Source organism: Lepisosteus platostomus, chromosome 6 (assembly GCF_059453375.1).
Source record: "Lepisosteus platostomus isolate fLepPlt1 chromosome 6, fLepPlt1.hap1, whole genome shotgun sequence".
NCBI lineage: Eukaryota > Metazoa > Chordata > Actinopteri > Semionotiformes > Lepisosteidae > Lepisosteus > Lepisosteus platostomus.
Window position 1 is genome coordinate 33,564,815 of NC_142616.1, and position 24,296 is coordinate 33,589,110.

The following is a 24,296-nucleotide window of genomic DNA, read 5'->3' on the forward strand; positions in this document are numbered from 1 at the left end:
GATGGAAAACCTCACGGTCTTGACTTCACACTCTTAGGAAAAGCAGCTCCAATAAGCTCCGAGCCAAGCAGCCTCACAAACACTTTTCCATGGAGGTTAATTGTAATAACAAGAAGCTTAACAAAGAGAAAGATGTTCAAACAGCTTTTGAAAGAGCAGCTAACAAGTTGGGCTCTGGGAGTGAAGTGTGAATGAAAATGAGGGTTATTCAGGTTTGAGTCCCCAACTCAAACGCTGACCTCTGCCATGTTTCAGTCAGAAATGTGCCCAGGATCTCGGGACGCATTGCTCAGAGTGGAGATTACATTTGTAATTCTATCCCAAGTCTATCTGAAGCGCCAGCTTCTGATGAAAAATAAAAATGGGGTAAATCTGCTCATGACAAATTCTTAGGCGATGCTATGCAAAATGAAAATAGAATAACACTTTTATATAAAATGTAGAGAAAAATACACAAGGATAGAATCATGTTCAGAAATATACAATTTATGACATTGTAACAAATTACACTGTAAAATGTGCAAATACGCAAACTCAGATGTTCTGTGTTTAAAAAACTTGATTTCAGATAAGAGTCTTTTAGTGGTTCAAAAACAAGTCACTCCACTCTTCTACTTAAAGTAGCCACTTCATTATTTATTATATATACGATCATTCTTTCAGTGGTCCAAACATTTGGCAACAAGCTGTGTGTGTTTATGGTTTCTACCAGTATATAATTCATGGTAATGCCTCCCTCCAGTCCCTATCAGCAAATTGGCTTTGGCAGTCCATTCTAACAAATCTTTCCAGCTCTTTTAACTCCAAAAGAGTCTAACCTTAAAAAACACAATGATATTCTTAATGCACTGACAACAAATTAATATCCCCCAACTGTTTTTCCCCCCAACCTAACTAACCTCTTCTAACCTCTTTTTCTTGTGTCTAAATTAATTTAGGGCACCACTAAAACACTATAATAAAATGCACAAGTGCTAAGAGTTTTACAGGGAAACAACACCACAAGTTTGAAGCTACAGTATTCCTGGTAAGTTGGGATTTGGCAATTGATTATTGGTGAGAAGTGCTGCAAGTGAGCCCAGGTTTATAGCTCTCCTCAATATGGTGAAGTATAAGGATTCTGGCAGCTGCATACACTCCTCAGTGACAGTGATGGAAAGCTACACTATGGCTACATTATGTTATAAAATGACTATCAGTTTTTTTTCTATCTTTGTGTTTCAGGGGAGAAGAGAATTCTTCCTGTTTTTTATACACCTCCATCTACAGTATAGGAAGCAACTATCTACCTCTGTCCAGGGGATACAGTATATTTTAACAGCAGTACTGATTCACTTTCTTTATATCATAAACATGACTCATAAGTTTACTTTCAATAGCTTTCACTACGTTTCTTGGTGTGTTGCTCTATACTCTATAGTCTAACAGCACTTGAGTTGCTTTTCTTCTGTAATACATTATTTAAATCTGCAGTCATCAATTGCTTTAACTTTTTCTTCTCCTCATTAATTTAGAATAGCCGGCTTTTAATCAGTCTCTATTACAGTAAAAAAGAGACTATTGACTAACAGATGTACTGTATGGCATACTGCAGGGGAAGGTGCTGTGACCACCCAGAATTGGCAGATCTCAGATAACCTTGTGTTACTCTTTGGGATACCCCTGTCATGGTCAGTTATTTTTATAGCTAGGATTCAAGCTTCCCTCCGCACTTCACTTACTGTTGCAGCTCACCTGAAGTGTGTCCTCTAGTTCCGGCCGAGAGCTTAGCTGAGAGACTGGCCTCGTCAACACGAAAGAGCTTCATGTCCTCTTCATCTAAAGCTATATCTCCCCAAAAGGCAACTGTTAAAAAAAAGCATAATTCCCATTACAGTGGGCCTCAATCATTAATTACAAGCTGTAGTGAATCTTTGGTCATACTACATCTGTTAATCCACTTCTGTGACACAGGAATTCCTGTGTTGGACGTCTGATACACAGCTGTATTGTCATGACACAATCTCACACTCAGATGTGAAATTCCTATCACAGAGGCAAGGTGCAATATCATTCCATCCATGTCATGTTTTACTAGTGTAAGAACAAAGAAGATAAAGATACATACGCTACAAAGGAGAATCTGCCACATGCATGTACAAAGAATTAAATATGATGGTAGAATTAACAAAATGAAGGATGTTAAGAAGACATCAAGAAAAAAAAGACATGACACATTTCCAGAATATTAACACAAGATAATATAAGCATATTAACATAGAAACCTCCTAATAAAAAAAAAAACTTGAAAGAGGATAGCTTTGTCAAAGTTTGGAGCTCACTGCCTGGCCTGTATTTTACCTATCTGACTCAATGCTCAGCAAATCAATTTAATCAACTGCCCTCGTGCGTAATTGGGAATCTCATTAACTCCAATTAAATATTACTTCTACATTCACACTGTCAATCCAAGACTCTTAGACATTTAATTCAGAAGTTGATTTTTAGATTATTTTGCAAATGTTCTCATTGCTCTGGATAATGGCTTCTTGTAAGCTACTAATAATACAAAATGCAATGTTTATTAGAAGATGACAAAGGTAGACCAGAAAACCACTACCTTCCGGCTCATTCTCATTACTGTGCCCTGGTAACTTTTGCTGTAAAAGTCTGTTACATAAACAGGGCCACAAACAGGATATCTGATCTTTTGTTTCGGATCAAGGGCATTTCCAAATATTTTATTTTTATATTATCCAGGGATTATTTACTTCTGAAAAGTAAAGCAGTCAGCAGCAAACACTGTAAGGGGCACATTTTGGCAAGACTCCAGGAGATGATTTATCCCAAGGGCAGAGGCTATCATTTTATTTTAATTGAACAGGAGATTTTTAAGGACATTTTCAACATCAAAATAACCTACCCCCTAAAAAATCACTAAGCCGAGATATGTTTTTTAATCTATTTGATCCGAACATTAAGTAAAAAGGAGTAAAAATGAAGTCACTACTACATATCTTAATGATATGAAAAACGAACACAGCCAAGTCAGAGGCTTATCCTTCTGAAATGGTACATTTCCATTAAAAGCTCTGACAAGGTCTAACCTACAGTATAATATTTTACAAGTGGACTTTTTGACCAAGCCAAGCTGTGAGCTTTGTACTGCTGAAGGACGCAATGCTAACAGCACAAAAACAACTCTGAAATGAGGTACTGACTGAATAATAAATTAATTGATTTTCTGTCTGCAGTGACTAGAAGATGAGATTAGCAAATGGCAGTATGGCAGGAATCTTATAAAAAAATGCATTTTATAAACATGAAATCCATATTGTTATTTCAAAAGTAGAACAAGTGCTTGGTCGTATCCTAGATTTCTTGTGTGGACTTCTAACAGTTCAGTTCAGGGGTCAGAAACAAGTGAAGGAGGAACTCAGGAGGGCACTGAATGCACAGAGAACAGACAATTCTTTTGTTCAGGCACTTGTGAACAGTGGTTTCGTGCGTTCATACTGAAAAGTTTAGAAAAGCTGCTAGCTTGGGAACGATGCAGAAATAAGAGGTCTTTTTCAGGAGGACATGTTTAGTTCTATATTAATGCAGGGAGGGAGGTCTTGCCCTATTTAAGACCATGGGAAGAACAGACAGAATTGTATGACTCTGGACTTAACAGAATGAGGGCAGACCCAGAAGACACACGATAGAGAGGAGCTCACACGCATGGAAGACAGACATTTGAAATAAAAAAACTATTGTTCAAGTATTTATAGTTTATTTCAGTCTGTCTACAGAAATACTTTGTTTTCTGCCAATGTGAATGTTATTAGGAAAGTTTGGGTTCAAAGCTCTTCTCTGAAATTGCCCATAACAATTTCCCCAGTGGCCCTCCAAGGGAGTTTCAATCTTTCTAGGGTGTCCATTCACATACTGTAGAGTGATTATCAGCCATCTGCTTTACTACAATATTCCACAAAGATAACAAAGACACAAGGCACAAGAGACAACAGCATTTGTTACAAGTTAAAACTTATGTCCGTGTAATAGTTAGTTCAGATGTAGTTTGGACCAAGACTGAAATGGCTACAATTGGTTTGTTGAGAGCTTATTTTTCTACACATCAGCAGTCCTTTACTGACCAGGATCAGATGGGAGACCTGTCCATCCTCCAGGAAGCATTAATGGGCCATTGGTTCAATATAATTACTGCAGGGCACTCGTTCTTAAAAAGCATTAATACTGCGGGACATGCTTGGGCCCTTAGTCTTACTACATTCATTAAAATACCTCTGCCATTTACAAAAGGATGTACAAAAATGGGTAATTTAGGAACCAACATGTCAATAATTATTTATAGTATGTCACACAAGGAGTATAAAATCCATAGATTTAATCTAGGGGTGGCAGGTATAGAGATTACTAGGTCTGCTACTGTCGGTATTAAAAAGACAATATCCAAAATTCTAAGCTATGAAGCTTCATATACAAGACAAAATCTAAACACTTCTTTTTAGTGAAACACAAGACAGAACAGGATAAACTTCAAAGAAAAATATGTTCACTGTATGTTATTGAATTCTGTAAATCATGTGACTGATGGACAGAAATTGAGGACAGCAGGTTTTAAAAATGAAATTGCTGTAACAATTAAGTTGCTGAATGTACAGTATCAGATTGATATACTCTACAATTGTGTTTGCCCTCTCTCAGGTCTGTCTTGTGTTCTCATGGCACCTATGTATTTGGCCTGGACTTTATCCCAGGACCCTGTGGAATTCATTAAGGCTTTCAAAAATGACTGTACAAGATTATGCATTCCATAAAGAAAACAAACCTGTGAAAATACAGGTTTTCAATGCAGCTAAGCAGTTACAGAAAATATTTGCAAAAACTCTTGAATCAAAATCAGTATATCAACTGACCACTTGGAGTTTTTTCCCCAAATCTACATTCCAGCATTTTATACAACCATATCTAAATGTAGAGATAATGATGAATCAGGAATGGAGGTGTTGATGCCTGTCTCTCATTTCCTATTACAGGAATGCTGTTCTTTCTGCTTGGATTGTTATTGGCAATGTAAACTAGACTGACCTGGCAAAAAAAAAAAAATGTGAAAATAATTTTCCAAACTAAACGTTAAGAAATAATGTGGACTGGTGCACAGCACAAATCTCAAGTCAAAATGCTTTAATGAAGGGCTCATACATCGGAAATAGACGCCTCGCTCAAAGTCACAGAAAAGATGCCTTGGAATTTATTTTACTTACTTTACTTGGAAAAAAATATCACAGGAAATGACATCAAAGTCTAATGTAGCACACATGCAGAATAATAGGCTTCAAAAAGAAGATAAACTGCTAATTTTGGCAACTTTCTTGCTAAATCGCTAATGATATTGAAATAGAAGTCCATGTTTTTCAGGGCACAAGGAACCAGCCATATCATCATTGGAATGCCAGCCTCCAGCAATGCAGGAAAACAAGTCATTGTTTCACAAAAGGGCCAGAACTTCATGTGAAGCAAATATTTTGAGCCTTCATCCTGCTGCTTCATCAAGATGCAGCATCATGTCTTTCCAGCAGAGGCCACCGTAATCTCTCCTCCTCCGAGTGGGAGCATAACAGTGTGGGTGCCCGACAAGGAAACACCTTACCATCCCACCTTCCTAGCACTTTAAATTGTGATAGTCCAATAATACTCAAGTCAGCTAGACTCGTATACACTTAGGACACATTCTCCCGTTTGTCCTTATATTCAAACTATGACATAAGACAAAATAGGACAAGCTGCTGCTAAGCTCAAAGAAAGACTGAGCCCTGGCTTTTCAAACCTATTGAGTTCTTATACAATCCCTGTTCCTTAACTGGGTGCTCATTACTTTGTGTTGACTATGCAATGAATTCTATGTCTTTGAGCCACAGAGCAGTCCATCCTTTCCAAGCTTAGGGAGCAATATTCACAGCCTGATTTTAAACTTTCCTCTGGCAATTTTCTTATGGGAATCCAGGTCTGGCAAAGCAATTCCACTTTAGGCGGGAAGCTGGAAATTTCCTGTCTGCAGGTCTGGTGTTTATTTTATTATACTCTACAGTTTAATTTGCTCCTTGAACTACAATTTAACCCACTTGGGATAATGTTCTCTTGGAGCGCCAACACTGTTAAATCCATAAGCATTTTTTGGAAATGGATAACAACAGGAACAAAAAAAAACTTATTCTCAATTGCAAATGCTTTGGAACTGCTTTGGCTTGAATATATGAGGTGTTATAAACTAAGCATACTCATGAATACAGTATATGGGGACTATTCATAAAATAAAATTAATTCATAAATGCATCCATAAAAGTAGATAATATGTCCATAACCCCTTGTTACAACACTGTGGTGTGTTCTTTATCTCATTCATAAAACCATTATGAGATGAAATAACATGGCAGTTGCATTCTACAGGGACTTTAAAATGATGTAAAATTACTGTCAAGTGACAGGAGGCAAATAGAAGTCTGCATGCTAATGAGTGTCCAAGTATGACGACAGCAAAAGTGAATAAAACCATTTATATATAAATGCTAGAAAAAAATGCAAAGAGCCATACAGTAGGAAAATGCATAGAACACTTAACAGAAAGTAAAGTGAAATTCTCCATTCAATAACTTATTACTCGAACGGAGCACTTTGTTAAAAATGTTTGAATTATTTAAAGTGCCTATAAGAGAGATAAAATGGTTTTGACAAAATTAATACTTAAATGGTCACAACTGAGCATTTTCACACTTTGAAAAATGTGATTGAAACAGGTATAGATATCAAGGCTCCATATAACAAGTTCAATGTAGGAACTTATAATTAGTGATGATCTTCACATTTTAGGTCATACATGGTAATAAAAAGAGTGAGAACAAGTGTAGTGTAGCAGTCTGTCCTGATCATGATCTCTTGGTAATATAGAAGTAGACATGCTCTTAATTTAAACTACTGTTTCAGTGTCCTGGCAAATAAAGTTTATAACAGAAATCCGGGAGAAAGGTTAGACCCTAATCTCACCTACTTCCACTCTCCTATACATATACACATCTGGCCTTATGTGCTTCCTTTTGCCTCCTGCCACTCCCTCTGGTCCCTCGAAGCAGCTCCCTGGCTCATTCCTCATGAAAGTGAGGGGGGTTCAGCCAGCCTCATCCTCACAGTGAGAGTGCTGTTCTCTCAGCTAGGAGAGTTACTCCAGACAACCTCTAACATATCTGTCCCTCTATCACATTCATTAGGATCTAACTTAACTACTGTAAATAGGATTGGCATGTATTATAACCGCTGACAGAAATTTCTGCCGTGTGAAAAAAACATGATCATTTGTCTCCTAATATTGATTATTTAAATAAGAAGACAAATAGGTTACAAATGAGAGACTACAAACAACAAACCCATCTAGCTTGTCTGGTTTCTAGTAGCCAATTCATCAACAACAACCTCAGCTGAGTAGTTTGTTTCCATAACACCCATAACATTTGTGAAAATTACCAAATATCTCTCAGAAGAGAAACAGAAAAAAGAAACTAAGAGAAAAATGAACAGAGAGTTAGACATAAAAGCTGAACGTATACCTAACCTGAAATGAAATAACATGTACTAGGGGTATTGGGTATAGAGACCCCTCTGTAACCTAAATGGAAGCTACAGTATATTAGAACCAGCAAGAAAACAGGTAACAGATTCTAAAAAGAAGAAGAAATGTGCATTAAAAAAACATTTCAGATTCACTATGAAAGACAATCAAAGATGGTATTCTCAAATTCAATTCATAGGGAATTTTAGGAATTTGATCAATAATGTGGAGAAGAGGCAAATATAAAACCATGGACCATGGTGGCAAATTCTAGCGATTGAAAGCAATGGAAATGTTAAGTCTTATATAAACACTGAGAGCAGGCTTAACCCAGAATGTAATCCCACACATTACCGTAATGATCCAACAGCAAGGAAATGTAGGGCAATTTTGCAAGCACAGGACCTGCACAGTTCCGCAAGGCTTTGATCTTTGTTTCTCTGTCCAGCTGACAAACATTTAAAGTTGTTTAACTCTTTCTGCAGAGTGTTCTGATCTTACATGATCAGAAACGGAGAAACAAACGTTTTGTTAATAAAAACGTATAAAATTGAGTTGAATGATTTGATACAATAATTTCCTCTGAAAACAGACATAACTCTGCCAACATTATCTGTACCTCCTATCCAGAAATAAAAACTGTGTCATGATTTCACTACAGCTTTGCTCGCGTAGGAACACATTTATACATCAAATTAAGATTAATTATCATGTGAGACACCGACACAGTATTTTCCTGCTAGGATTGTTAATTTCATTACAACGAGTGTTTTCAAAAGGAATTGCTTCTTGAAAAGGTATCACAACTATCATGCCACTTAACCCTATTTATAAATTGCAGAAAAGCACAGACGTTATTACTATGGTAAAAACAAATCATTTATAGGATTAATCTCTTTGTATTCATGCATGGAATATTTATAGTATGCAACAGCAATCTATGCTTTTGGGGCTCCCTAACATTCTCCTCAATAAGTTGCAATATGTCCAGAACTGTGCAGCTAGACTTACTGTATAACTCACACAAGACAGCATATGCCAGTATATCACTCCTAGGCTTAAATCTATATATTCACTGCCTTTAAATTTATTCAATATATTCAATATAAGATCTTATTACTACCTCTGAGCTCCTTCATGTTTACACCGCCTCCCACAGTCTCCAGTCAGTTGAGGATGGTCCTCTGCTCACTGGATCTAGGATGAAATCTCAGACTTTTGGTGGCTGTGCTGCTCCATTGTTATGGAAAGCCCTTTCCTCCAACTCTTCCAGAGACAAACTGTTTGACTTTTTTTAAAATCTAAACGTAAAACTCACCTTTTTACTTGGGCCTACAGTATTCTGACTGTCTTACAGTTTGTCCTGTATGTTCTTGATTCATTTCATGTATTTTTCATTTGATTTTTTATTCAAATCACTTGTCCACTATTGTTTAAAGCCCTTTTCAGAATCACTATATAAATGTACTAATGAAAAAATAATTGCTCACTGCTAAATCATTTTGTACCCCATATTTAGCCATGTTAGGTGCCTGAGCCTGTAACCTGTTCACACTCACATATTTAACAGGCAAAGATTCATCATAAGGAGAGTCCACTGAATATAACCCAGAAATTTTGGAAACCTTTTGGAAAACAACAAGGATGGGCAGGCAAATATGGTTTACAATGTTTTAAATATAGCCAAGCAAAACTATAGACAAGCAAAACACAGTCGTGTGCAGTAACAGTGGGCTCATCAAACACAGAGACAGTAGCTCTATCAATTAGCATTCAGTCACACCTCAAACATGGAAAACAATGCTTGAATCATCCAGCATAAGCAGGTAACAGCTTTGCCAAATACCTCATACAGAGATATGCCAGCTCTTACACAGTCCCATCTGTTTAACCTCGGTATACGTGGAAACTGAGTTAGATTTTCAATTCACACCATGACTCTTGGGGCAAGGAAAGTTTAAGACACATTCACTCAGGCGGCTTTCAGTTAATTATGTTTTGGTAGAGAAATTATTTCTTACACTTCAGAAAAGTACTCTTTTATTTTAATTTACATTTTAAATGAAATGAGATATCCTCTTAAGACTCTGAATATTATTGCTGAATAACTTTGATCTCCGAAGTAAGTAAACACCATCACTATCGCTGTATGAACTGCAGTCATATTCAGGTCACACAGTAAAAACGTTCCATTCTCTCGTCTGTCAGGGTTCTTCCAGTCTTCCATCCCACTTCCAGGTGTGAAGTGGACTCAAAGTTCACTGGTGCTGACAAGTCTGGACACTCTCATGGTGAGACTTCTGAACATGAAAAATGTGTTGCAGACTTTATCCTCTACTTGCCCTCTGATGTCATTTTAAAAGCAAGAATCCAAAAGGAACTACAACAGAAAAGTACGGGATACATGAACAATTTCAGCTTTTTAAATACACTATATAGTCATGTTTAAACATCAAGTGCTTAAGCTGACTGCACACCTCCTGTATCCTAGATACGATTTGCTTTATTGTTTTTCCTTTCCCACCTTTCTGCTAAGGAAAGTGCTGTTGCAGGGAGCTCAAACGAAAGGCAGGGTTAATAATGTAAATAGCCAGAGGTATCTTTCAGGCGCATCTTTCGGAAAATCACAGCTAGTCACTGAGTGACCCCTTTTGAGCTTCTTAATAGCTACAATAGAGGAGGACTAAAGGTTAACCACTCAGGAGTCCAAGGTCAATTGGAAGGCATCTGGCTAATATGTGCCAATGTCAGGTTTCAGGAAACAGGTAGTTTCTGACAGATATTTAAAGTGGGTCTCAAAAGCCATTTGTCACTTGCTAAATATGGGTTGTAAATTTTAAGCATTTACCATGAATGAAATGGTATGAGATGGCAGGCATTATATCTTATCCTGGTACATTCAGGAGATTAACAAAAAAAAGGTTCACTAGCTTGATCTTTTAGATTTGTTTATAGAGGTTTTTTTAGTTCAACTAGACTTTGATGGGAACAACAGGTTTGCCATTAGAAAAATGTAGCTGTAACCCCAAACCAAACAGAAGGCTATACAATATCTGGGCTGGGAGAGCTTGGAATGGAGAGGTGGAAAGATCTTGGTCTTTTGGCTGCCACAGTTATGTATTAGAAATAAAAGGATTTACTCAAGTACTTTAAGAATTAAAGTTAGTGAGCATTAAAATAAGTCAAAATGGCAATGGTGGGAACATGGTTAAGAATAAAAAAGGAATTATACACTGAGAACAGTACAGATGTTTATTTTATTTTACTTATTTCTGACCACTTTCATATAATGTTTGGCATATTTAAAAAGACTCTTCTGAGTTCTGTGTCCTTTACAAATTTCAGAATGAGCCACTTATGCCAACGTCACTTCTGTGGGCTCTTGAAAGTGTTTAAATCCCAAGACAGATCTTTTGTTTTTTCACGATTGTTTAGTTTGTGCAGTTCAGGCACTGTAAGACGTGCTTGTGATAACACATGCTAGTCCTTTATATTTCATTAACATTGAGTTCTACACTATACAAATCTAAAATATATGATAAATGCAACTTTCAACTGAAAGTGCTGCAAGCTCTGGCCCATCACAGGAGTCACTGTTTCATGCACATCAGTCATACTCACAGACCCAAGCATGTCCTACCAGGCTTTAAAAATTGTGGATCGAGACTTTCAGTCATAGTCGAATGAGGGCAAAGTAACCTATCGGCACTGTCATAAGTCTCTAGTTGTGTTTCTGAGACTGAAAATTTGAAAACACTTAAATAAACATTGTAAAGCTTCAAAGATTTTGATGTCTAAACTGTGATGGGAGGGGTGAGAACTCTGCAACAGAGGCCGCACGTCAGCTTAAAATGAAATATTATTGTTTCCTTTTCAAGATTAATTGTCCATATTAAGTGGAAAAAAATGTTCCAGCTCCATTTGCTCTTCCGAGCTGCTCAGATTATACTGTGATCTCTGCTTGACCCTTCCTACAAATTTGGGTCCACATTTTCTTTTCCTGTTGCCTAGACAACAACAATAATGAAACCAAATCAGTCATGTATGATTATATTCAATTCTTAAATTATTTCGCTCAAGTCAAACAGTACAGCTCCATAAAAAAATGTCATCGCACCAAGTAAGATTTAAAATACAGTATTGAACATCACCATGTATGAAACTATTGTTTAATTAGTGTGCCTTTACTATTTCACTGTTCAAATACTGACAAACTTTTAAATGCATAAAATCATCCCTCTCAATTTCAGTTTCAAGGGCAGCTTGAATTTGTGTGGCAGAGGTGCATCTCTTCTAAAATTCCCTGAAATGCCAGTCTCAGGCAGGCTTTTGAGAAAGGAGTTACTATCGCAGCCTCCAGTGACATCCAGAAGGACCAGTTACAAGGAAATCACCTCTGCACTGAATACAATGAAACTGAGCGACTCACATCTCCCTTCTTCTCTTCCAAATTTATATTAACTGTGTGTCACATACTGTATTTCAGATATCAGTGTAATTTAACAATTTGACTGCTTTAGGCTTTTTGCCAGTATTTTTAATTCCCGTGGTTTATGATCATATGCACACCACATCATAACTAATAAAAAAAAGAGGTTACCATAAGTGCTCACATATATACAAATTAGCCAAGTCTTACATTCAACAAACTATCAGTCCTAAAAATTATAACATTTCTGGAGAGGAAGATTCTAACAACGATTTCTGTTGTATATCACACTGCCTTAGAGCCCGTCCATTAGATGACAGCCTGCTCTGACTTAAGGGCAAAATAAAGACATTGAAAAAGGTTCGATATATGATGAGGCCAGCCAAGTAGAAATAGTGTGTAAGTTCAGTTTACCCTCAGCTTGTTTTAAGACCCCTTAACAAGTTCATATAAGGTGATATGTTCCCAAAACAATAAGGAGATCAAGACTAATCAAGTGAGGGAAGGAGAACTAAGACTGGTTTCAAGCTGGTTTTGTCAATGCAGTGAGAAGAGAGCCCCATGACAAAACATACAACATTTTGGCTTTTCTAAAACTGTTTTTCCATAATGATTTGAAGTCATGTTTGGCATTTGATCAAAATGTTAAATTGTTTTTAAACTAGTGTTAGTTTCTTTGAATCAATGTATTTGTAGACACAAGAGATACTGTATTTTGATTAAGCTTGGAGAAAAGGTAGGGTCCTATATTTCACATACTGTATGTAGGTGCTTAAAGTTCCATAGAAACCAATTGAAACTAAAGCACCTAAGTGTTTTGAGTGTAGACCTATAGTCTGTATTTTTATGATACTGCATATAACAAATTAACCATTTGTAACCACTTTATGTGTGAGCATGCTTTCAAAGTCCAAGTAAAAGCACTTCACAGACATGCTTAGTTTGCAATTTACTTTATTTGGGACTGGTAGCTTATCATAACAGTTTTTTCGTCAAATCATTTTGAACACAGAATCATTTTGAGGACTGCAAATTATATTCAGTCTAATGGATCCACTGTTGTCCAGTAGATCAAATGTTAAGATGAATAGCTTTGTGCAACCAGAACTTCACAGCAAACCAAATTACCTTACTTCAGACATCCCAGTATGTAAAATAAATTTCTCAGAGTGCACAGTACAATACAAAAAAAAACAAAACATGTTGGCTATTTTCAAAAACATTGCAATTCACTAATAATTCAATTTCACATAGTTTTTATTTCAAAACAGAACTCTACACATGGAACAAGTACAAAGAAAATCATGCAACAGTCCAAATTAAACAGGCACCATCATCACTTAGTTTTCAGACCCACTTTAGTTAAGTTCTGATTCCAATTAGCTGCTCTTTTGGTCAGCCTGTTGAGTTGGAGGAGACAGATGTCAAATTTAATATCTATTAGAAAATGCTTGCATACTGCCGTTGTGAACAAGATGACAAGAAGAACACAAACTCTTCATCGACATCTCTAGATGGAAAAGATGCCTGTTATTTTAGAACAGCTGAAATAACACTGCTGAAATTAAAAGTTGGGCGATCTTCCACTTGGTTTCCTCCTGCAGTTCATATGCCACTACAATGATTTTGAAAAGTTTTTTTTTAAGACTAGAGCTTAGGATACAAAAAGAGGTTGAAATGTATTGTCAAGCACTGTCCCACAAAGATAGCCTACTTGTCTACATTGCTCACGCTGATGAGCTGTTAGCACCTATAAATAACTTGTCTGTTTTGGCATGACATGCCCCAGCTTTTTTCACAGCCAGCACCAGCTGGCAAGAACAGCAGGCAAAACTGATTCAGACTTCAGAAAAGCATGTGCTCAACTCATTTCACTCGAATTGCTTCAGTTTTCACTATGTCAGGTGCCTATCATTTCCATTTTATTGACAAATGCAACTTGAAAACAGAATGCTTTCAAATGTACTGCAAAATACAATGTTAAGTATTCTAGAATGTACCTGTCATGTCACAGGGCACTTTTAATCAAGACCAGTTGTCTCCCATAACTGGGGGGTTTCGAAGACTTTAATAAGCCCCTCAGACTGCTTCACAATGGATATGTTTAATCTGCAACAGCCCTTTTCTTATATTCAGTACATCAGCCAAGATAACTCCTGTATGGCATTACCCTTTCTTGTGTTTAACCATCATTTTAAAAATGTAAAAATGTATTGAAAAGGCAGTTTGGCTTATCTCAGTATTTGAGATCTTCTCCAAACATGTCATGGCGGAGCTCAGAAGGCATCCGGCCCCCTTTGGTTACCATGACCAGTGCAACAACGCTCACGAGTCTCTAGTGATGTGAGGCAGCATGGCATGTTCAGGATTCAGAGCACACAGCTTCCAATTACATGGCTCGCTGAACTTTCCCTAGCTCGGACTTTCTGAGTCTCACCCCTGGAGAAGCCTTAAAAAATAATATAAAGCAAGTACGTAAAGCTCAGTCCTTCATGGTCCTTGCTGTCCATCACAGTTATGAATTTATTAATTATAGTGATGGGACAAATTACCTGGTCTAAGAAGAGGTAACGTAAGCTGTGTGCATGCAAAAATAAGTTAAATATGTTTTGTTTTGCTAATACCTCTAGATCACCAAGTAACGTCCCTTAAAGACAAAAATTAAAAAAAGAAGATCACATCTGTGGGACAATACCACCATACGTATAACTGGAATTTGCATTGGCTGTTCAGTGAACATAGAAGTCATGTAGAGAAAACAGTTTGGACAATTTATCTCAGTACATCATTGTTACCTAAACAGAACTAAGTATATCCACAGTAAGGCTCACTGAAAAAGTGCACTGACAATGACAGATTAGGTCAACAACAAATTTGGAGGAAGAATCTGGAAAGGACGGCCGTAGTCTGTATTTTTATCAGTTTCTTAAGATCATTTCATTATTGCGCCAACTTCTTCAGATTCCTTTACACCTGGAGGTTTTTGGGCAATCCAGCTGTTTTTAATTCTGTGGCATGTCAAAGGCTCAAACCTGGTCATTTCCTTTACTGTCTAGCAGGAATGTGGTTAAAAAAGAATTCCAGACATTTAATTTTATACTCTTGACTCCAATTTGGTCAGGCTCCCTATTTTACAGCATCATGTTCTCACATGCTTGAATGGCACACGCAGGTGAAGGGAATGAAGACAACCCATTCTACAGTTTTGGGGGTTTAACTATGCTCCCGGCAAAAACAAATGCTATTCCTATTTTTGATGAATGAATATGCAAGGAAACAAAATTCCTCTGAGAATTTTACGCTGTAGACAGCATTATCAAACTTACGAGGGAGGCAAACCTGAGATTTCAGATTACAAATCTGAAAAATCCCCTAATCGATTAGCAAAAACTCTTGCTTAATGCTTTCCTGATGAGAAGATACAATAATGGTAATAAGAAAATAATGGCATAAAAAGTATAGTATTAACAGTCTAAAACACTTTTTAAATGTTGATTAATATATATTACTTAATATTGTTCTTTCTTATGATAGTCATTTTATCTACATGGTCAACAGCAAACATGACAGAACAAAATAGCAGCCAAAATGCCAACTTTCAGCAAAAATTAATTCAATTTATTTGTATATTTGTGAGAACATTATGTGAAGCGTGTGACTTAAAAAAAAACTTTAGCTTTTGAATAACAACCTCAAATCCGAGACTGTGCATCTGGGCTTGGTTTTCAAAGTTGTAAATTAGCATTATAAATATTCATGAATCTTTTTGGATAAGACATGTGGCACCATGTTGGAACAATAAAGTTTTGTTTCTTTGGCAATACCGTGAACCTTTAAACCATAATATTATGGTCTTCATTGTGTATTGGGGTCCTTTGCAATCTCCCTACACATTGGATCCTAAGCAAAATAGACATTTTTCTTAAATAAACAGTCTGAAGGATTTTTGTGTAAAAGGAAACCAGCTTAAAGTTAAATGAAAAAGATGCATAAAATCTACTGCAAGAGCATAAAGCTGACTAAGTTATCTGGAATGTTTGAGCTCTTTCTTGGATACCTTGCTATGTGTTATGAAATATTTCAATGAGTAAGAAGCATAAAGCATTAAGTCCTACCTGAATAATTTGGGCACTACTCAAGGGCAATTCTAGTTTACAGGATTCAAAATTTAATCCAGTATCACGTGACGAGGTCACATATCAGAGCACCTATGGTGTCAGTACTTTCCCTTATGGAAAAAACAGCAATGAGCCCACTTGGCACAAACAGCTATTATAGCCTTACTGAAGTACTGTACGTAATTACCAGCTTATTTTTTGGTACGTCCTCTATGCCTCCAGTACTATTTCTAGAATACCTGCCATAGAATTTAAGATATTACTGCTGAAGTTTGACTTTGAGCAGTTTCTTAAACAGCCCAAAAGGAGGCCAGCGTGGTTTATATAGTGCCGAAGCAGAGGAAACACTACAGCACTATGCCGACTGAACAAAGGAAGGGGAGCCAGCAAACACAATGCTTGCAGTGGATCTTGGACTATTATTTCTGTCAGCTGGCATAAACATCCAGTGAGAAAGGAAGAAGAAAAAAGATTCCAATGATGACTTTATCATAAGGCAATAAAACCTGTTTTTCATATAACATTCAGACCATTTGTCTTTAGGTTTATAATTTGAATTTCATTGTCTGAGTGCAGAAATCCATCCCAGTACCAGAAAGAAAAGGTTTCTGAAGGGGAATTCCATCATGAGTGAACATTATGACATTATTAAGAGGTTGTAGCGACACAGCATTTAATCCTTTCCTTTTCCAAGACACAATTATTTTCTCTTCAACTTTTCAAGGCTGGATTTCCTACTTTGGCCCTGCACTTTTAGCAAAAACTACCAAGAGTGCTAATGCATGCACATATTAACATGCCTCTTCTGGTTTCATCATCCAGTTCTCAACAATTCTAAAACCTGTACTAGGGTATTAACATTTTAATTAAATTGACTGGCTGTACAGTACATACAATTTACTTGTAATTCTTACAAAGTAGGTGGGGATATGTTTTTTTTTGCTGGATTAAACCTTCCACAGGTCTAGTTAGCCAACACTGAAATCTCTATTAGCTATTATATGTCCTCTTCTGAAAGAGCTCTTACAAAAGAGTGCAGAAACTCCGGAAATATTTAAAGTGAAAGAGTCGAGTTTCATTAACCTAAACTGTTTGCAGATAAGGCTTCTTGCATAGGGTAGTATTGAGATCAAGCTTAATTTCACATCTAAGCTGCACTGAAAAGGTTTCAGTTAACAATGAGGCTTTAATGTTATCCGGAAAGGGGAGGCACTAGAATAACCTAAGATGATAAGACACATAAGGGGCTGTTAAATTGAAAGGCACCACCTAATGAGAGAAAAAAAATACAGTAAGGTGCAAACAGATGTATGAAAAATAAGATGTCATTCTAGGAGTAATTGTCTTCATTCTGCAAAACAGAATAGTAACACAACAGAGAGTGAACTGTGATGAAACACTGACACAGAAGGTCTTTCGGTAGATCCTGTTCTGTTAGACTCCTCTCAGCAAACAACTCGACTCTGGTAAATCAAGCTGAAATGCCTAATCAAGAGGTAATTCATCAGACTATTTCAGAATTAAACTGCAGCTTGAGTTAGACATTTTTCATCTCTATATGTGTATACAAGTATTTTTTTCTACTAAATCTTTACATTCAACACTAATCTTAGCCATATTCATTTATTGCTTTTTCTCTGCTATCAGCCTCCCACCTTGTGATTAACATAGAAGGACTTTTATGAGTAGGATCTGCTTTCATAATTCTTATGTAACTGAAAATCTTCTAGATGAAATTCACAACACTTTGAAACGCTGGCTATAAAATAACTTAACTTATGTACCCTTTTTATGGTAACATTTGCATTAACACATACAGTAATCCTTATGGTGGGTAGCTGCGTCAGCATGCGTAGGCTGCAAAGGAACAAGTAATGCTGTAGGTTTATTCCATGCTGAAAAAAAGAAGAAAGAAAACACAACGTTTCGGCCGTGGGGCCAAAGAAGGCCCCACGGCCGAAACGTTGTGTTTTCTTTCTTCTTTTTTTCAGCATGGAATAAACCTATTACTTGTTCCTTCGCAGTAATCCTTAGCTCACTTCAGCTGACTCAGATTCACAAGCCCTTTGAACTACTCATAAAAAACAAAGTTCAAAAGAACAGGCCACATATAAATGTTTTAATAGCCAGGGTGTACAAATATGAACCTGGCTGCGTGTCCAGTAATGTTGATACTTTACTACTATAAAAGCAAAGTGTGATTACACATCCAGTCTTTTCCAGCATAAATCTTTAAACATCAGCATAAAGCATACTGTAAATCTATTGCCTTTTAGGAATCATAAGGAAATCTCTTCTTAAAGCATTGGACACTTTGTGTATTTTGAGAGTTAAATCTTTAGGTTTGGTGAATATGATTCAATATTTGTTGTAACAACAATTTGCTGCCATATAAATAAAAAACTCTTCATTGTGTCATTATTGTTTATTTCTTCCCTTTACCTTGGACACTCTTGTATTTGTACACGTTAGGGCATCCACATATATATTTGAAGATCCCCAAGATCCTCAAAATTGAGCTGTTTTGGGGTAGGGACATAACTAGCGGTTACAATGGTATGCTATGAGTGGCATCACTCAGGAAACTCAGCAATCTGATAAGGGTAAACCTGAAACCTGTATCTTTCCTGAGGCAAAGAACATTTTAACTTCCTAATCATCAAAAAATGTGCACCAGAAGGCAATAATGCCAACAGCAAAGGACATGAATTCTATAAGGAAATAAACCTATCATTCACATATAAAATATTATGATATAGATAGATGAATGGGTTTTATCAATATTTCTTTGCTGTTGTCAGATAATAATGGTTGAAGTTAAATAGCTATTTGATTGTTAGTTTTTTGGAAACAATGAAAAACACTGCTAATCACATTGTAACACAAAGCCTCTTTTCAGGACAATCTAATAGTTGCAATGGCTTGCCATTCTAGCAAGAGTTTGCATGTCCTTGAAGGAATGGACTTTTTATAATCTGTTCTTTACAACCACCTTCTCTGGTTACCTGTAAATCCTTTGCCCAGACATGTTCACCATTTTCAAGTTAATACCAACTAGGTGTTGGGTGTACAGAACGCTGCACTTTACTAGAGCTACTGTATGTGGTATAACCCATCAAGTGGAGGCAACAACATATTCAGGCACCATGCACTTCCAACTTTGAAACAAGTGTAGAACATTTTCAGGTTTCCAAAATGTGAAAAATGACTCCTATTATAACTTGGCACACTATTATTTTAAGCAACCTTTGAAAAAAAGTGGCCTTAGAAAGTGGTCTTAGAGTTGTGTAATAAATACAAAATAAAGATACCGCCCAAACAGAGTGACCTACAGTATTTAATTTTCTTTAGGAAATCCATACATACTGCATATAAACCACACACACACAAGTATTTTACCTTCCTCACTTTTTGAGAGTAGAAGACACTTGGTTATGCCACAGACAGGCTGTGATAAAAATCGCATTAACGATCACTGTACAGTAAGTGCACAAATCATCTCATAAGCACCTGGTAAACATCTGGGAAACTCATAAAAATTCAGCAGGTCAAGGGTTCATTGACTATAATCTACAGATATGCAGCTAACAAACAAATGCCAACATTCATCATTCTTAATGAACAAAAAAAAAACAAGTTTACAGATTTCATAACAAAAAGGTCAAGGGTTAATTGGTCATTAATGACGGCTATGTTTACAAGTGTAACTGGTGCAAAAGAAAAGACCAACCAAAAGCGCAAAATATCAGGTTTTGAGATGTAATGTCCAGCACATGACATAAAACCTGTGTCTAAGCCTGTGTTTAGAGAATTCCAGCATAAATGAAAGGATAACAATTTTCCAGCTGGCACAGTCAAAACTAATAATTATAAGCAAAAATGCATACTTCTCTACTTGTTATTTTTCTTTGGAATTTTCTTTATAATCACCACTCCCAAAAATGAGCTCAATGGACTGAACAACCTCCTCTTTTATAGCCTTGTATAACTGAAAAATTAGCACTTTGCAGAACTTCATAATCAGCTTTTCATAATAAGATTTTTTATAGCATAATATAATCAGCTGTGCTCGCACATAACTGTTCATACTCTGTCACATTAAGAGCAGAAAAAATGGACTGATAGCACAGTAAGGCCCTATACAGTAAAAGATAAAGCCTAAGAGTAGGAGAAAATTCACAGACTTCAACTTTATGCAAAGTAGTCAATATCCAAGTAAGGTCCAGGTCTTTCAATAATCAACTGTGTGGAAGAATCACATCTTTCCTTAGGAAATCCATAGTTCATGTACTGTGGTTAACCATACAACCAAACATACATCAAATTCCATGAAATATTCCAGAATCTAAAGTGTGTCAAAACAAAATCACCACCAAAATAAAGGGTTAGTCATCTGACATATTTATAAGATACAAATATGTCACATACAGGATTTAAATGTGGAAATTTTTAATCTATAAGAGCTTTGTTGTTTGAAAAACTAATCATTGCATCATGATTTAAACATTTTTATGCCAATCACATAAAAATCATTTTTTCTTCTTTTCATCATTTCCCCATTTACAAACCTGGAACATTCTATTCAGCACACCACTGCAATCACCTCCAGTACATAGAGTGAAGGCTATTCTGTTCTGCCAAGCAGGGATACTGTATGCTTACCATTTTACAGCTAAATGGTATTGTAGTTCAAGTATTTAGCTGCGTCAGCATGCATAGGCTGCAAAGAAACAAGTTAAAGGTTTTTTGTAGAGCCTTCTTCGGATGTGAGAAAGCTCGACAGCCGAAACATTGCGTTTCCTTTCTTCTCTTTTCAGCATGGAATAAACCTTTCACTTGTTCCTAAATGGTGTTGTGTGTACCTAACTTAACCAACTGATGCGCAACTCTGGAATATCAGACGACTCTTTCAAATGACTTTTTCTGACTAAATACCATATTCTGGGAAAAGAAGCAATACAGGTTTGTAATGTGTCATGCCTTAGCAGCACCTCCTTTTGAAAGATTAATATCATATAGTCTTTAGAGGCAATGGGAAAGAATCTGAAACAAACCCGATATCATTCTAGAACAGCACTGTTGCAATGATATTTGACAAAGGGAGAAAAATGTTGACTTTTCCAGTGTCGTAGCCTTGACCACACAGGGAGTCAAATCCCTGATGGCTGCGTTCAGAGCACCGTTAATCCGTCATGGGTAGGGAACACATTTGGCATGGAGAGGGAGGAGTACTGTAGGATTAAAGGAATAAGTCTGCATTCACACTACCAAACTGGGGCCACAGTGAATTTTATTAGATTCCAATTCAAGCTATTGGAGATGATCACAGCCCCTCAGGAGGTGCAAAAAGCATTTTGTGAAGTTACAAAATACAATCATGTAAATAAAAATGATTTCACATTTTTTGGGGTAGGGATCCTACAGTATGATTTAAAAGAACCAAACTGGATCCATCAAGATTTTAACAATACTAGAGAACTGTCTCAGCATCAATACTCATATCAGTACTAGGAAGATAATACCCCAGTGGATAACTTGAGTAATTCTATCACAATTAATAATAGATTAAAATCATTCCCAATCCTCTGGCTTCACCATTCTTAGCTTCATCAGAAAAAAGTACTGGCACTCTAAAATTAACAGGAGGTCTATGAGCTACAGCTTATATTAGTTAGAAAGGAAAAGTGTGTGAATGTCTCTGTAGAGCACTTAGCACCTCAATGCCACAATTTAACCAGATTACAGAGGAACACAACTGCGCTCTTATTGCTTCTCCCCAGACAGCAATGACAGGCATTCAAACCTCAAGATTCAAATGCTTCATGCTGTTGCCTGTGGGTCTTCTCAAAATGAAGTCTAGCATTCAAAGTCTTCTGCAGCTCACATAAATACCTGTTTAAAGACACATTGACCATGTGTTTATTGTCATTATGAATCATGAAAGAGCGGTCCCCCCCAAAAAAGATTCACGTTAATTTAACTGATTGGTACAAGCGAGAGGAGAGAAGCAGTGGCTAAAAGCATAAATCTGCAAATATGAGCACTGAGAGGTCTTCATACCACTGGTCACTCCATTCCTCACTTGAACAAACCCTGTCATGTAGCCCTGGACCATTCCAACACAACTACTGTGAGTCCGGGGTCCTGACTCGTGTCTCAGACCAATCTGATAAAAGCATGATGATCTAAAGCAAACAGGATTGAAAGGTCAAAGTGGTAAATTTGGAAGTAGATGCAACTTAGAATTGGAGATGATATATTAAAAGCTTCAGCTAATTAAGTGTAAAAAGTAGGTATGCGAATCGATTGAATATGAACAGCTGTGACGTGTCTCGTCTCCAAAAACAGAAGTATGATGATACATCAGTCAGCACTTATAAATCCCGTCTTAAAATGTACTATACACAACAGTTTTTAATTCTTTCTGAACTTCTCATATGTTTGCTTTTGCCTTTTTTTTAATCCACTTGGAGATGTTGTGCAATGAAAGGAATTAAATGTGATAAAGATTATTATCTTGTCATCAGTAATGGCAAATCTGGTATTTGGGTGCACCCCAAACCACCATTATAAATAAACAGAGACACTAACAAAGTGGAGCTGATCAGAAGGAAAACACAGCAGTTATACCATTTAATATCAAATCGTCAAACTGATTTAAAGAGATTGCTCCACTTTTCCTGATTATTTCCTGAAAGCTCACAAGACAGGAAGCCACCATTCAGATACTGAAGTTTAGACACCACTTACAGCTTTGATTCTGCATTAGGACTAACCAGAACACAAGGAAAAAGGTGGTGGAGGATGTTGTAGAGACCCACCTTACGAACCTGTTCTGAAAAACACTGTAAGAGAGATGTGAATCAAGGACCCAGAGTCCAAAAAAACAGAAGGTAGGTACAGGCATCGTTGCTGTCGCTGTTAATGTCAGGACAAACAGCATTTGATATAAACTGCCCACTGTCCTGTTTCATGTGAGGGAACCATGAATATGTAATACGGTATGTTTTGAAGTATGTCTTAATCTGTTTTTTAAAAGTCTAAAACAAAGGTTTACAATTTCAGGACAGCAGACTATGAAGAAATAAGAGCAGGACTGGGAGAAGTAGAATGGGACAGCATTGATACAGAATCTGTAGAGAATGAATGGCAGCTTGAAGACATTCTGTTTCAATGATTCATTGCTGAAGTAAATGTTTAAATGTTTTAATGTTTTAAGGCCTAAATGTTTTAAGAATTAAAGCAAAACATAAGAGTACAAATGAATAATAAAGCACAAGTAAAAATGATATTAGAGCAAGACAGAGATAGAAACAAATATACAATGGAGGCTAAAACAGGTTTTTGTCAGTATGACAACAAAAGAACAGTAAATGATGAAGTGTCTCCGAGATCATATAAATATAAATAACAGGGAAGTGGCTAGTTAATATTTCACCCAGTTCTCCACCAAAGAAGAAACAGACAACATAACTCAGGCAGGCAGAGTAAAGACAAGGTTCTGAATTAATCCGCATTAGCACAGAAGAGGCATAAGTGTTACAGGTATTACAGGCACTTAAGATTAATTAATCTCTAGGGCTTGATGGTACTCAAGTAATTGTGCTTAAGGAAATGAGTGATGCTATTCATAGACGATAACCTTTTTTCATTATAAGTCACTTTATACAGGCATAAAACCCAATGACTGGAAAATTATTAATGTAGGACCCACCCATGAAAAGGCCATAAAAAACCTGAATCATGTATAGAACAATTAGACTTACTTCTACTATATGTACTGTAAGGATATGGAAACAGTAAGTACAAATAAAACCGAGGATCATGGCACTAAGACTGTACAAAATACATACTCAAGAAATACTTAACATGTATTTAGAAATATTTGGCCTTCCTAAGCTGAACCGTTTTAACAAAAAAACTGCAGGAAAAGACACAGAGTATAGTATGTAGAATATTTACAATTTCAGGAGTATTTGATAAATTTCCTTTAAAGTTACCTTCTTAAATAACAGGTTGCAGGCTTTCAAGGTAAAGAATGTTTTTGTAATGAAAACAGAAATCAGAGAATGCAGGTAAGAGTCAATGCATAAACTGAGGTAATTTAATAATCAGAACAACACAGGCATTCATATTTTATATCAATTATCTAGGTTCCAGTAGA

At 36.5% G+C, this 24,296-nt stretch overlaps 1 protein-coding gene across 1 annotated transcript in view; it reads right to left on the bottom strand.

Moving 5' to 3' along the window:
• The window catches only part of LOC148661587 (tolloid-like protein 2), an 80,040-nt gene that overhangs the window by 38,614 nt on the left and 17,130 nt on the right, over window positions 1-24,296 (bottom strand). The window contains exon 2 of the mRNA XM_088635510.1: window positions 1,735-1,845. Coding sequence (XP_088491636.1) covers window positions 1,735-1,845 — 111 coding nt within the window. The remainder of the gene's footprint in view (window positions 1-1,734; window positions 1,846-24,296) is intronic.